This window comes from Ammodytes marinus (genome assembly GCF_949987685.1).
Source record: "Ammodytes marinus genome assembly, chromosome: 19".
NCBI lineage: Eukaryota > Metazoa > Chordata > Actinopteri > Uranoscopiformes > Ammodytidae > Ammodytes > Ammodytes marinus.
The window spans coordinates 21,961,149-21,975,834 of record NC_137223.1 but is presented as its reverse complement, the minus strand read 5'-3'; the positions used below and the strand labels follow the sequence as shown (position 1 = coordinate 21,975,834).

At 41.1% G+C, this 14,686-nt stretch overlaps 1 protein-coding gene across 1 annotated transcript in view; it reads left to right on the top strand.

Annotated features, from left to right (window-relative positions):
• Window positions 1-14,137, top strand: part of LOC307265996 (afadin-like) — a 97,704-nt gene extending 83,567 nt beyond the window's left edge. Inside the window, 7 exon segments of the mRNA XM_080047857.1 lie at window positions 351-562; window positions 1,142-1,321; window positions 4,454-4,588; window positions 7,122-7,300; window positions 7,302-7,678; window positions 12,006-12,090; window positions 12,276-14,137. Of these exon segments, the coding sequence (XP_079903983.1) occupies window positions 351-562; window positions 1,142-1,321; window positions 4,454-4,588; window positions 7,122-7,300; window positions 7,302-7,678; window positions 12,006-12,090; window positions 12,276-12,435 (1,328 nt within the window). The 3' untranslated portion in view covers window positions 12,436-14,137.
• Window positions 14,138-14,686: the final 549 nt, after the last annotated feature.

Below are 14,686 nucleotides of genomic sequence, written 5' to 3'. Positions count from 1 at the left end.
ACATATCTTAGAGATGTCATCATGAAACTTGGCCAGTAGATTACTTACATTAAAATTAAATTGTATTCCGATTTATTCGGAAATGTTTGAATAAATATTCCAATAAGGCAATATTTAACTAATTCTGAGTACATTTGCATCTCTTTAAAGAACACAAATCTAGATGTTGGATAAAGGCAGACACTGGATATTTCATTTATACAAGTATTGAAGAAGACATCTAACGGAAGCAAAATAGACATTCTCCCTGCAGTGTCTCGCCCTTGATGCTTAGTTTAAAAAATACTAGCTTTGAAACACACTTTGCAATCTACACCTTAAATAATGAATATAATATGATTTTCCCGTAGGCATGGACACAGTGATCAGAGAGCTGTTACCGCAGCAACAGCCCCGGACCATCGAGAGGCGAGACCTGCAGTACATCACCATCAGTAAGGAGGAGCTGAACTCTGACAGCCTGTCTCCAGACCCCTGGAAGAGAGACGCCCGAGAGAAGGCCGAGAAGCAGCAGCAGCTTCACATAGTGGACCTGCTGGACAAGGAGATCCAGGACCTCCAGGTAGGAACACTCTCTGAACTCCAGTCAGAGGGATTTCATTTCTCGTTCTTTGGTTTTTCATTTTCTTACTTAAGATATAGGTATGTTCAATTGTGAATTTGAATCAACTTAAACTTAACATGGAGAGATGAGAACACCAGTTCACTTTGTATCAGGAGTACATTTAGTTTGATGCTGGTTCACTGAAACAGCCTTTTCTTATTAGGATATTAGTCTTATTGCTAACAAGACATATCAATATATGTAAGAAATTATTATTATTATTATTATTTTACTACATGCACATTCTATTTGTTGCAGTTCTATGTTAGTATAGCAGTGCAATAACTGCAGTTAGTTTAAAACACACATTAACTATACATGTCATTCTTATTACAGGTAATTTGCCATCCAAAAAATCTTGATATATTTTTTCCATATTGCAATAAATAAATGTATTTCTATAAAACCCCCCTCATATTTTTGATTAAAAAGAAAACATAACATGTTTTAACACTAAAGGAATATTCAAAGCTGTTGACAATATGTCTGGCCCCTATGTGTGATCAAACCCTTGAGCATATAAACCTTATTCTCCAGGCCAAACCGGAGCGGACGGCGGAGGAGAGCGACCGCCTCAGGAAGCTGATGCTGGAGTGGCAGTTCCAGAAGCGCCTGGCGGAGTCCAAGCAGAGCGACGAAGACGAGGAGGACGAAGACGACGAGGACGTGGACACCATGATGATCATGCAGCGACTGGAGGCCGAGAAGAGAGCCAGGGTGAGACGGGACGGGACGGGGTAGTGGTGGTGGGACAGGAAAGGATAGAGAGACAGTAAAGGAAAAAAGGAATTATATACATTTTAAATTTTTCATTATAAAGATGTTGAATGAAGGAGAGAATAGATGAGGATGAGAGAGACCATCTTGAAGTGACAATCTCAGTCAAGGTGAGATGAGGATAGTAAAATAGTGAAAGAGTAAATGAACATTTAAAGACGGAGTCAGCGATTCTGTGAATGCTTGTTGGGAATATCTTCTCACGATCCGTGGGTCCCATTTATTTACAGAGCGTAGGCTGTGCATTAACACAAGACTTTTTTTCAGCTGACACATTAAACACATTGTAGTGGATCGTGACGAGATATTCACTGATTTTGAAAAAAGGTTTGACAATAAGCTTTCTCCAGAATCACTGACTTTACTTTTAAAGTAAGGGCTGACATAAGTAAAATAAGGCTGTCATGGTTAAAATAAAACATTCTGAAATCTTTTCTAACCAGCAATGCTCACAAACCAAACTGTAGTTGACTACACAAGGAAGGGCGAGCCCCAGGAAGTCAGGCTGAAGGGGGAGGTGGGATGTGGGGGGACAGAACCGGTTTTCAAATGCTAGTAGGGGAAATGACTTCCCCTGTAGCAGCGCTCCCACTATGAATGTCCTGCAATGTGCATCTGCAACATGCTTCTGTCATCGCTTTGCCATGCTGAGCTGCTTAAATCTGATTGGCTGGCGGGGGTGGACGGGAGGGTTACTAGGCCGACAGGTGATGATGTCATAAGTGCATCATACGGATGTAACGGTTTAGTATGATACGTCAAGGTTACGATTGCATTTATTTTTAATGTGTCATTATTTTCAGTTCTTAGTACACCCAACGCAAGTGCTAAGTGAGTAAATGACTTACAGCAAACAGCTGTGACCTTCTGTGATCCAACGCACAACAGCTTGTGTCACACGTACTTTCAAGTGAAGTGGAAAATAATAATTTCCTGCTCTTGGCTAAAGATTTCCTCTCATTGTTGATGTCAGAGCTTGTATCTGGCATATTTCCCTTTAGAGTTTAAATACAGTATAAACACTGTGTTGTATGGCAGGACTGATCCATGTGTCCAAGTGTCACCAGTCCCATTTCAACAAAGTTCTCTGCATCCAAATTAGATATTGATCAATTTATTATTTAATTAACTAATTGTGGATAATGCCAAGGTATCATTTGATCTAAACTGTATTTCAGTATATCAGAGGATGATAATACTGTAGTTATCATAGGCATTATGATTGCAGCCACTATGTTAGTGTTAACTGAGGGCAGTTGAATATCCAAAACTCTTCAGGCAAATTTCTGGTGCGTCCTGAAATTGGTCATTTTCCTCAATAAGTTCTTTGGTGAATGTGTCAGTAATGCGTATGACTAAATGTGGGCAGGTGCTGGTGGATGCAGCAGTGTATAAATACATATGTAAATGTAATAATAAAAAAGGGCTTTTAAGAAGTTATGTGGAGTGAGATGTGGTGGATTAAGGATCTCTTGCTCAGCCACTAATCAGCACAATGGAGACCATCACACTTCAACAATGTTTTCACTTTACTGAATGTCCTCCCTCCTTTTATTTCTACTCTACTCCCCAGTTCCTCCTCTCTCCTCCTATCTCCCTTATTCTTAGTTTAATCGATCTTCTCCTCCACACTTTCCTTTGCAGTACATTTGGGTATTTTCCTTTCCTTTCCTTCCCCCTATCTGCCCCCTCTCTCACTCTATTCTGTTCTTCTTCTTGTTCTTCAGCAGCAGAATGCTGTCCCAGCTATATCTGTTCTAGACTTGGTATGTTCTTCCTGTTAATGACGAGTATCCTCTCTCCCTAACCTTACATCACAACGTCCTGTTTTCTGTGTGGGCTCTCTGTGTCTCCCCACCCATCGGGACAACTGTCGTCTTGTCATTGGATGGGGGGTTATGGGGGTTGGAGTCATGGTTAGCTAAAGAGCAGCCCGTCATGGAGAGGGCGTCCTGGGATATATGCTTGATGTTGTGTGGCTGGGGTTGAGCTGTCCATCTCTTTGTCCACTCAAAACAGCTGCCGTGATGGGGTTCAAAATACTTCTCGTGTCATAAGAACCAGAGCATAGTCCGCCTCATCTAAACCAAATTTCTGTTAAGTCTATCAAACTTAAATGCCATTATCTTTCATTTGGATTGATAAATAAGCCAAAGTTTTTTTCCAGATACTTTTTCTATCATGCAATACTAGCCAACCAGTGGATTTGGGTTTACAGGGGGCTTTAAAAACTAAACTTATACAATGGGTCTATAGTAGGAGAGTCTGTGTGGTTCTTGTCAGCAGTAATGTTTTGAGTGCATATTGAGGCGGCGCCTGCATGCAAGCTGAATGCATCACAGGGGGTCAGGATCCATGCATGGTCGTCCTGGGAACCCCTAGTGATGCTACGCAGGGCCACATCATCATGTTGTGGTGTCCATCCATTCATCCATCCATTTGTGTGTGACAAGCTGAGCCTTTTTATGTTCTCTCTTTAAAAAGTATCTTAAACCAAAAGAGATATTTTTTCACTATTTGTGTTTTCTGTGGATTAGATTTGGGTTTGTGTTGGGGTCTATTTGATATCAGAACATTCCCGCAGCAGCTCACAAAGCTTGAAGTAACTTCAGGTAGTACGTTTGATAAATTATTCCCCATCCTGCTCAGCGGGCCTTTAAATTATCTGTCAATCCTCTTAAATGAAATACGACTTAAGTAGCTAAAAGAGGTGCTGCCTTTGTTTTTTTTGCCATGCCTTGTTTTGGTTGCTGTTGTTGTTGCTGCATGTTGTTGTTGGTGTCTGCATGTTCAGCAGCGCGTGTGTGTGTGTGTCTGTGTGTGTGTGTGTCTGCCTATGCTGTAAGTTTGCAGTGCACAATGTGAAAAAAAAATCCAAACTATCTCACACCACACACATGTTAGTGTACATCAGTGTCCGAGAAGAACCATTAATTGTGGAAATGTTCTCTGAATTTTTGTGTATGGATGACACACGATTGATGTTGTACTAATTGTTTCCTTGTTTGCATGTGTGCGTGCTCTCTTGCATGTTGTTCTGTGTGTGTGTGTGTGTTGCGTGTGTGTGTGTAGTTGCAGGACGAGGAGAGACGGCGTAAGCAGCAACTGGAGGAGATCCGTAAGCGTGAGGCGGAGGAACGAGCGAAGCAGGAGGAGGAACGGAGGTGGAGAGAGGAAGAGAGAGCCAAACGAGAAGCCGAAGAGAAGGTCGGTTTGTCTGTCTGTGAATCCGTAGCTCTTTTGTAGATAGAATCAGCTAAAATGAATGATTTTAGGGTGATTTGTCATGATATTTTAACCATTGGTTAGTCATAAAATCAAAATTATAAGACAGGGTAGAATTACATCAGGGTTGGACTACTACAAGTTTTTACATATTTCAGTATTGTGTAAAATGAAATGGATTCACTTTTTGGCAATACGGTCTGCACAAGATAACTGTGGAGCATTCACACTAATTATTGCTGTTAATTTGTATCTTCTTTTGTCCAGGCTACTTATTCTAGACTATTCAGCTAATTAAGAAAGAGCTGTTCCTATAATATGTGTTATATAAAATAGAAATATTTAAATAATGTTGTGCTTTTGAGGACTTTTGAATGACTATTAGTGTGATCTGGTCTCCACCCACCCATCTGTGTCTTGTGTGTTAAATCAAACATATCCAGTGTTGTATCATTGTGTCGTGTCAACTGACTATCACCATGACGACATTATTCTGGTGCATTTGTCCTGTGAACTGTAGACCAACGATCACACCACTGGTTGTTTAAAAATCTGTGTAAGAAAATGCCTTACAAACATTTCTAATATCGGTTGAATATTGTTCCGTTAAGCTAAAGAATGGAAAATAAGTCTGTGTTTAAATGTTAATCGTCAGTTGTAGCAATGTATTGAATCAACTCTCCTTACGTTACTGCGTCTTTAAGAAATATATTGTTTTAAGATGTTCATTTGATGCTGTTTGTTTAATGTAAAGATATCCAATTGCATGTCCTCATCCTGTGCACCCACCCACCCCCCACCCTATGTGATGTGTTGCCGTGTCATGTTATGTGCTCCCACCCATCCACCTCAAGCATGGGACACCCCATCATCTTGTCGTTGTTGTTGTTGTCGGTTTGTGTCAGGAAGTTATTTCAGTTTATTTTGGGGAAGCAGTTATGATTTTGGTAAGGATTTCATTTTATTTTTAAAGATTTAATTTTTTTTGGTTACCATCTCCATCATCATCGCTTTAGAAAAAAAAATATGTTTAGGGAATGCCGCCCACCCTCCCAACTTTTCCGACCCCAAAACAACCACATGCTTAATGTTCAAATCATTCACACAAACAGACACACACACACACACACACTCTCAGAGATTTACACACACACACACACACACACACCCACCTGCCTCATTTCCGCCCTCAGCCACCCATATTGTACATACATATTCAGAAACCCACTCATTCAAAACCCACACACTCACTAACTCCTCCCAGTTTCTTCAGATTTCCAACTGGGCGGATTGAAACCACCGTCAAAAAAAGCAGCACTAGAATCAGCCCACTGACTTTTTGAAGACATACACGATATCAACTTTCCACACATGAAACGGACCAAAAAAAATTGCGACGATTATCAAGATGGAGCACATGGAGACCGCATAGCAGCTGGTTGAGCTCCAAACCCAGAGATCTAAACACATTCCTCAAGTGTAGATTCATATGTATCATCATCACAAGGCTTTTTCGCTTACGGGTCGATAGATACTACAGCTCAGGAAGACAGGGTGGCCTCCAATTTAAAAAAAAAAAAAAAAAAAAAAAAAAAACCCTACCCACAAAACCATATTGTGTAAACGTTAGGCTAGAGAAAGAACCGACGCACATATGGACACATAGTTTGTGCACACATGCACACACTCCCACAGTGTTGAGGGACAGGGGGAGAGATGGCGGGAGACAGGGTGGTCCAGGAAGCACGGTTTACTCAACATTCAGAAAACACTTGCCAAGATCAAGTTTATTTTTTTCAGTCAGTGTGGTTGATTTAGAAATGGTTCTTCTTCCAAGTGTCTAGTCAGATTTCTGGAGATATTAAGCGAAGTAGGGGTGGATTTTTGGTTTGGTTGATGATGGACAACAGTCTTAATATGCTTGTAAAAACACAGTATTTGACTCACGATAAAGGCCGCAACTTATTTTTTGACGTCGTCTCCGTTGTTAACTCTGATGAAAACCAGTCGGGTCAAGTCCAGTTCAGGAGCAACATTCATAAAAGAGTTGTTGGAATTATTCTGAAATGTAATCACAAGATAATGATTCTTGGCAGTAGAAAGTTGATTTAGGAGGATACAACAGATGTGGTTTTGGTGTGGTTTGTAGAGTGTCCTTTTATTACAAACTAGAGCAAAAAGTCAAAATATTCATGGTTTTTAGATCGTTTTATAAATGTGGCCCCTTTGAAGTTGCATCAGTTATTACTGCTCATGCTTCAGTCTTGTCAACTTGCTAGACATGGTATTGACCAAGTCGTTGTATGTTGTAAGGAAGCCCAGTTTGAGCAGGTGTCGGCAGGAATGGTTTAAGACGTGTAGACGGGTGTCCTATCAGATGTGTGTGATGGGTTGTGGAGCTTTTAGCCTAATAGAGTAGTTATTTAGCTGTTTTAGCTGATTAGCTAGTCACTGTCCATTACTGAGGTGAGAGCCAATGAGAGCTGAGCTTACTAACAGGTTGTCCCTCCCCCAGAGGAGACAGGAGCAGGAGTACTACACTCGCCTGGAGGCGGCGCGGCGCCAGCAGCACGACGAGGCCGAGAGGAAGCTGCTGTCGCCCGAGGAGCCGGCCGCCGGTCTGTATCGGCCCCCGCTGCCCCTGGACTACCAACCCCAAGCCCCCCACCAAAACCCTACTAACAACCCCCCGCCCCCCCCCACAGAGAAACACCTCCTACCTCAAAACGCAGGTCGCCTCCCCCGACACGCTCTACACCGCCAAGTTCGTCTCCTACGCGGGCGACGAGGAAGAAGACGAGGAAGCTTTGAGTGGCGGCGGTGGCCATAGCAACAGCCAATCAGGTCAGGTGAAGCTTTCGGCGACCAGGAAGTCGTACGGCGACCTCCCGGCCGCCTCGCCCTATCAGAGCCGGCCTCAGCCGCCGCCCACTGCGCGCAAGCCCCGCCCGCTTTCTGACGGCATCTTCCTGTCCAGCTCGTTCACGCCGCCCGTCAACAACAACTCCAACAGTACAGGTCCCCCCCTACTACCTGCCAAACCGAGTTCCATTCCCCCTGGAGGCTATAAAGGTAGACCCAGAGAGAGGAGAGAGGAGGCAGGCTTGCCACAGCGCAATCTAGAGTTCCCATACCTCCCTCTCATTCACTCATCTCTTCATTTTACTACCTTCATAGTTTAGTGCTATTTTGTTTTTTATACCTTGTTTTTTCCAGTAGAGGTGTATTCTGCCTTTTCATTTCCACCGTCTTACGTTTCCCTTCTTTCAGTGTTTGTCCAAATTTTTTCGTTCATAATTTTATGTTCGTTATTTTTACATGTGGAAATTTTCCTTCTCTTCAATCAAATCAGATTTTATTCATTTTAAAGGTGGAGTCAGCGATTCCGGAGAACGATTGAAAAAAAATGCATTCAACAAAAAAGCATTCTCCAGAATTGCTGGCCCCACCTTTTAAATAATATATATATATTTTTTTATTAGGTTGGTTTATTTGAACACACCCTCTCGTCCTCAGTAATTATTTTTCTCCTCCACATCTTCCTCCAATCACCACCCCCCCCTACGATCAGCACTGTAGTGAAACAGAAAAAAGCAATCGATTATCACGCCACCCACTTTTTTGCCGCAGATTGAGACCCATCAGAGCCAATCATAGTACTGTTGGTGTTGTCGCTCGCCGCCTCCTTTGTGTCTGGTGTGCTGCTGCTTTGGGACGGGGGGCGAAGGGGGGGGGGCCTGGCCAGCCGTTAGTCCCCCCGTCCTGCCCCCCTGGCTCTGCTTAGCGGTGTTGGCTTTAACGGGAAAGGAGACACACCATTGGCTTATTACATACTCATCAATCACGCGATTAAAAAAATAATGCGCCCTCATTTCATCAACATAACATTAACATACGGAAGTGAAACAACAGCAGCAGTGTGTTGCGTGAGAGGCCTCGTCTTTGTCTGTGGCTGTTTTAAAAAGGCTTGTTCTTATGCTTTGAATCCTATTGTTATCAATCTTGTTAAAATTCACTAACTCAGGATGCTCCATTCAAGATTTTAAAAGGTCATGTTCGGGTTATTCTACAAGAAAAACGTAGTTACCATGAGGTTAAAAGTAGTCTGAGATCAAATATTAAACAGATTGGCTGTTTTTCTTGGTTTATCCTTGTCAAATGTTAAGTCAAGATAAGTATCGCAGCTTTTCTTCAAACGGCCTCGCATGCCATTGTTGGAAAGTGATATCTAACAGTAACAGTAGAGGGGTCGAGCTGCAGTCAGTTTGCAGATGTCTGGAACTTTTTACCCTAGAAAATATCCTTCGGTGATTTTACCTTAACACACTGTCTGGGCAAATTTCCTTAGAATGAGCATTTTATTTCTTCATAGGAGTCGTGCACCGCCATGTCTCTACAGTAGCCCAGAATGGAAAAAACTTAACAGCCTTACACGTTTGTATACATAGTGGACGTCCTGAGGAAATGCCATGTTAAGAAACTAGCTTCTTGTCCTTGAAGGCCACCGTAGCTTCTGTACATTTTCTAAACTGGAGGGGTTAGCAAAGGAGCCTTGCAATGTAGAAGTTTCTCCACTAGATGAAGTCTTTATTACACATCTCCTTTTAAGGTGTCAGCAGCGGCATCATTAAAGCTTATTGAAGCTCCAGTTAAGTTTCAGCCCTTTGAACATCCACAGACAAACCGAGCTCTGAATGCATCACAGACTGAATGTCGTCACTACCCGAGGTCCAGGGGAACGGATGCCTTCATCAACATGAACCTCCTCCGACCCCCGCTGCTTATTGAACACTAAAACACATCCAGGACCTCATGGAGAACTTGATGTTAAAAATCAAATCAATTCAAATGCCCCACTAATGTCCCACTACCTTCCCTTACCCACACCCTACCCCCCTCCCCAGAAATCAAATCTGCATGTTTCACCACCATGCATTATGCACACATATGCATCATAATACAGCAAAACACTGCACTATGGCTGCCAACAGCTCACCCCAGTAACCGGCTTTGACGTCTATTGCTTTTTTACTGCCTGTGCATAGCTTCCGACAGGCTGCTGTCTTAATTTAGCTCTTATTTATTTCTACGCTTCCTTTTTACCCAACTTTGCTCGTTTCTATGTGTGTTACTTTGCCTTCCTGAACAGCTTAATTCTCCTCTTTTGTTTGTGCTTTTGTCGTGTGCCTGTTTCGGCTCTTTAAGCTGATCTGGCTTGTCCTTCACTTATGCCTGTCAATTTGTGTCTCCCTGCTGTACTGTAGCTATGTTGCTGACTTGCTGTCTAACGCTGCAGCTTTTACTAAAACCCTTACTTACTACAACTCCCAGAAGGCATTGCGGCAGGTTCAGGTGACCAAGCGGCACCTGAGTCTCTGGCTTTTCCCCTGACATATGATATATAATATCAAAAATGTATTTTTCAATGAGTGTGATTCGATCTGCTGGCAGCTCCAGAAGCTCGAGTCTGACTTTAATAAAAAGTGTGGCGTCGTAGCTTGAACGCAGATATTTCCGTAATCAGACGAATACCACAAGAAAACAACACTAGACGCCAGTTTGCCTTAGAAGGTGCACAAACTGGGGAGAGCTACAATGGAAGGAAGAAGTTCAAAAACTGTATTTTGGTACAGAAAAACAATATAACAATGACTCCTCTGGCTTCAAAGATAAGTGATTCTTAAGAAAAACCTTCACAACTGTTGAGAATCCAAGACAAGCCAGTGGAGGGCTTTTCTTTATAAATCTGAAGAATTTTAAATCGCAATGCCAGAAGTATACGTTTTCCATCTATTTGGCTTCCCGCAAAGAGAATTTTACTGCCCTTGAACAAGCGTTGTTTCTCTGCGGTTACTTTGTTCTCGGTCAGTATGTGTTTATGTGGTTTGGGGCTGAAGTGGGTCTCAGCTTGATCCCGTCTCAAACTACACTTCAGATCTCTCTCCACTTTGGTGCTATGAATCCCAGAGAAAGTCTTGCCAGGAGCTGCCAGCTGAAAGAATCCCTTGTGGGTTCACACCCTGTCACTGTGTCTGCATCTGAGCTGTACCATTCATTCCATTTGAAACACAAGAAGCAATATGCATTTTTTAAACCAAACAAAGTAGTGCACAGTAACCATTCAACTAAAATTTTGAAAATGTCCAGAGTAGACTTTCATATTTTCGTGGGATTTGTTGACAATTACAGAGCTGTAGACCCAGCGGAGTGGATTTTTAGTTTTTATTTCAAGTATTTGCTTGGAAATAAAGATCTGCAGTCTCCTTTGTGACTCAGTCGTAATCCCCTCTGGAAGATTTGTCTCGGGCTTTAGGCTGGATGTGGGAATGGTTTGGAAAGACACAGACACAATATGAGCCAACTGATTAACGTCTCCTTCAGGGGTCAAAAGTCGAGGTCACCCTTTCTCATGTTAGTTCCACACAGCTACTTGATAAACCTGGGTTATAAAATTCTACTTTGTACAATGTTTTGTTCTTCGAAACTTTGCTTAAATTGAAAGTTACATTTATGGATTCCAAATATTGTGTGCATCCTAACGTTAGCTGTGATCACGTTGATGCTTTTTCAATAATTTGATCTTAATGACAAAACATAAAACTGAGAAGTAAAGTAGTGATAAAGTGAACAAACATGAATCATAATATCACTCAGACATGATTGACGGTGACCACTACCTCCGATCCCACTGAAACTTCCACAGACCATTTTCTCGCTGCTATGGAATGGCCCTTTAACATCTTTCTTGCTGCTCTACTTTAACCAGATCTGACTGTTTCTGCCTAACGCTTCTCCAGAGCTGGTTCCCTTCTCTTCCTTCCTTCTGCTTAGGCTGGTCTGTGGGAAATGAAGTCATGTCTACGGGGAGAAACTGCTGGTTACTGGCAACAAGGATCTCTGGTCAATAATCGATACCTTTCTGCAATGTTGTGACAGCTAATTTTAAAGCATATAGCTTAATAAACTAAAAAAATACTTCACACTGGAAGAAGTTAAACTACAGTAAAAACTACCCTAAAAAGAAATCAAGTTTGGTTCACTAAAGCTGCTTAGAAAAAGTAGTTAAAAAATTATTAAAAATAAATGGCAGTGGCTTGTGATATGAAATTAAAACTAAGTAGGCTATAATACAAAAAAGTCACATGCCAGCAAAAAAACAAGATGAAATGTAAATACTATTTTTATAACATAGCATTCACATTCATTCTGTGTAATTAAAATAACTTATACTTAATGGGAATAATTGTGCACCATGTGTGAAGATACCAGAGATCCTGACAGCCTTCACCCAGCAGTTCTCTCTCAAATGTTTTTAGATAAAGTTTTATATGAACGATGCTGACTCATGTCTCACTGCCCTGTCTGTCTCACTGCCGTGTGAATCCTGAACCGCGAACAGGATTTAACTCGTACACTGGAAACTCAGCAGGAGTTGTAGGATCGGGAGAAGTCTACAACGACCCGCGAGACAAATGGACGAAGAGGTGAGACAGACTTAAAACATCTGGTGTTAATGCACAGCCTAGGCTCTGTATGTTAACAAAAGGGGCCCACTGCAGCTAGCAACAACAAGCCTTCTCCAGAATAGCTGAAATGCAGAATTGGTAGCTGTAGCATATTTTATTGCATTTGATTGAACACTGTCTGCTCTGTCTGTCTGTGTGTTTAGCAATCAGGAGCAGGAGAACTCGAACCCCGGCTTGGCTCCTCCCGAGAGCCTAACCTTCAAGGAGCGCCAGCGTCTCTTCTCTCAGGGGAAGGAGGTTTCCAACAAGGTCAAGGCTTCACGCAAACTCATGGAGCTGGAGAACGAGCTCAACACCAAGTAGAAGACCCCATCCCAGTGCCACCTTAACAACCACATCACCATGGGAACGTTAAGGTGGCAACTGGGACAAAATCTGGGTTTTGAGAGAGCCGGCCTTCGCTTCCCTTCCAATGACCGTCTCCTGTCCTGGTTGTGTTCCCCCCGTTTTTATTTTTTTATTTTAACCATTGAATAACTGGACCATTCAATTTTGTTCTTCCTCGACGTAGCTATAGCGTTGCAATAGGAGAGACATTTATGGCTTAAACATTTTCTTCCCCCCTCGGTAAGGTCTGTCAAAGATATATAATGATAAAGCACTGTAAAAAAAGTTTTAATTGTATCTAGTGAGAATTTGAGAATCACACGACAAAGGGGGATATATTTTTGTTTATAAAATGGTTCTTGGGGCGGGGGAAGGAGTGAGGTTTATTCTCATTTTAAATTTGTTTTTTTTAAATAGCTCACTGAAATTTGTGAACAATTTGATGGTGTTATTTTATGCTCTTTAATTGCATCATGTTTGTTTTCACACTTTTAATTCCTTCATGCCAGCAGAAATGCCCACAGTTGAGCTCAAGACCAATCTTTATTTTTATTTTTTTATTCAATTCTCAGTGAGTGGAAACACTGTTATTTCATTCCGTAGCAAGAAAGCATGGGATTTTTTTCTTTTTTTTTTGTTATGTGATGTTTTAGGTAAACTCTGAAAGCTTCTCCAGAGGAGCATCAAACAGTCCAGAGAAGGATCTTTAAGTGCACAACATTACTGTAAATATTTGGGTCCACAACTGTCTCACTCTTTTACTACTGTAGAAACCTGCCAGGCTACTAAAAAAAAAATGCAAAACTAATGTGACTTAACAGCATTTTGATCACACATAATCCAACCAGAAATTCTGCTTAAACTGGAGTGGTTCCCCTCCGTCGGTTGCACCACACTGTCAGTGGAGTTACATTTTTTTTTAAATGTTCGCCCCAATCTGAGGTAACTTTAATTTTAATAATTTTTAATCAAATAGTCTTTTTTTGCAGAGTTGTGTGTGATTAATTTGATGGATTGTTCCCCCGAAATTCAAAGCAGGAAAAGTGTTTATTTTACTCACAATGTGATAAATGTTGGTCTTCACAAATAAACGACAAAACAAGAAACTACTCTTTTAAGTCCTCTTTTACTTTACAGATATTTATTTCAATTCTTGTGGAAAAAAAACTAACTTGCACAAAAACTTGTTAAATATGTATCTGCAATGTGTTTGGAGAAGTGGATTTCATTTGGGACTTCTCGTACTGTGGTAATAATCTGTGTTTTTCTGCAGTAGAGACAGAAATGTGTTCTGTTTATACGCCAGCTGTAGTTTGGGGAGATTCTGATGTTTGTTTTCTAAAGGACTGGAGTCAAGGTGACAGAATTGTGATTGTACAAATATATACACACAAATTCCAAACTGATAAGGAAAAAAGAAATAGTCACGTTTCAAATGAATCTCTCCTCTGCAGTTTATTTGGGTGACTCCACCCTGTGTGTGGGTTTATTTTATTTCTCTCTTCAGGAGCCTCCACCAAAACAGATTCTACAAGAAACAAGATGCTGTTATAATAACCGACCTGTACAGACGTGTCTCCTCTCCCAACAACGACAACAACCCCTAAACTCCTTTTTAGGTTTCAAAATGAACTGAATCATTTAAATGGTTTCATGTTTAGCCTTTTGTAAATCATTAATAAATACAGATTTTTCAACAGTGCAGGCTGGAAGTGTGATCTTTTATTGTTTCTGTTCAAATTAAATTAACCAATCATTAGTCAAATGGTGATTTTGCGCAAAAACTTAAAATAATTTGTTTGTACTTGCAATGCGGTTTCGTTTTTTATTTAGCACTCAGTTACTTGAATGAATTTTTTTTGCATCAGACGTTCAGATATCAGAATGGCCAAGTAGTCTTTAGGCGCTGCATTCAAACTATTTACAACCGATTCAGTATTTGCACATATTAACTATTTACAATACATTTCAATTTATTCTTCAGGAATATTATTTTAATATATATATATTTATTTAAAAAAAACGTTGTGTTCTCTCTTACATTACTCTACCATGGCCCATGATTGGTCAGAAGTTGGAGATGATATTGGACTCTCGAACGTGATTGGCTCTCACTTCCAACAGTTCTTACACATTCTGCTGTCAAAGGTGAAAAGAAAAAATACGTCATCAATGTCTGTTGATAAATGGATATTCAGTTGACTGAACCGTAAGAAACTGTTTTAAA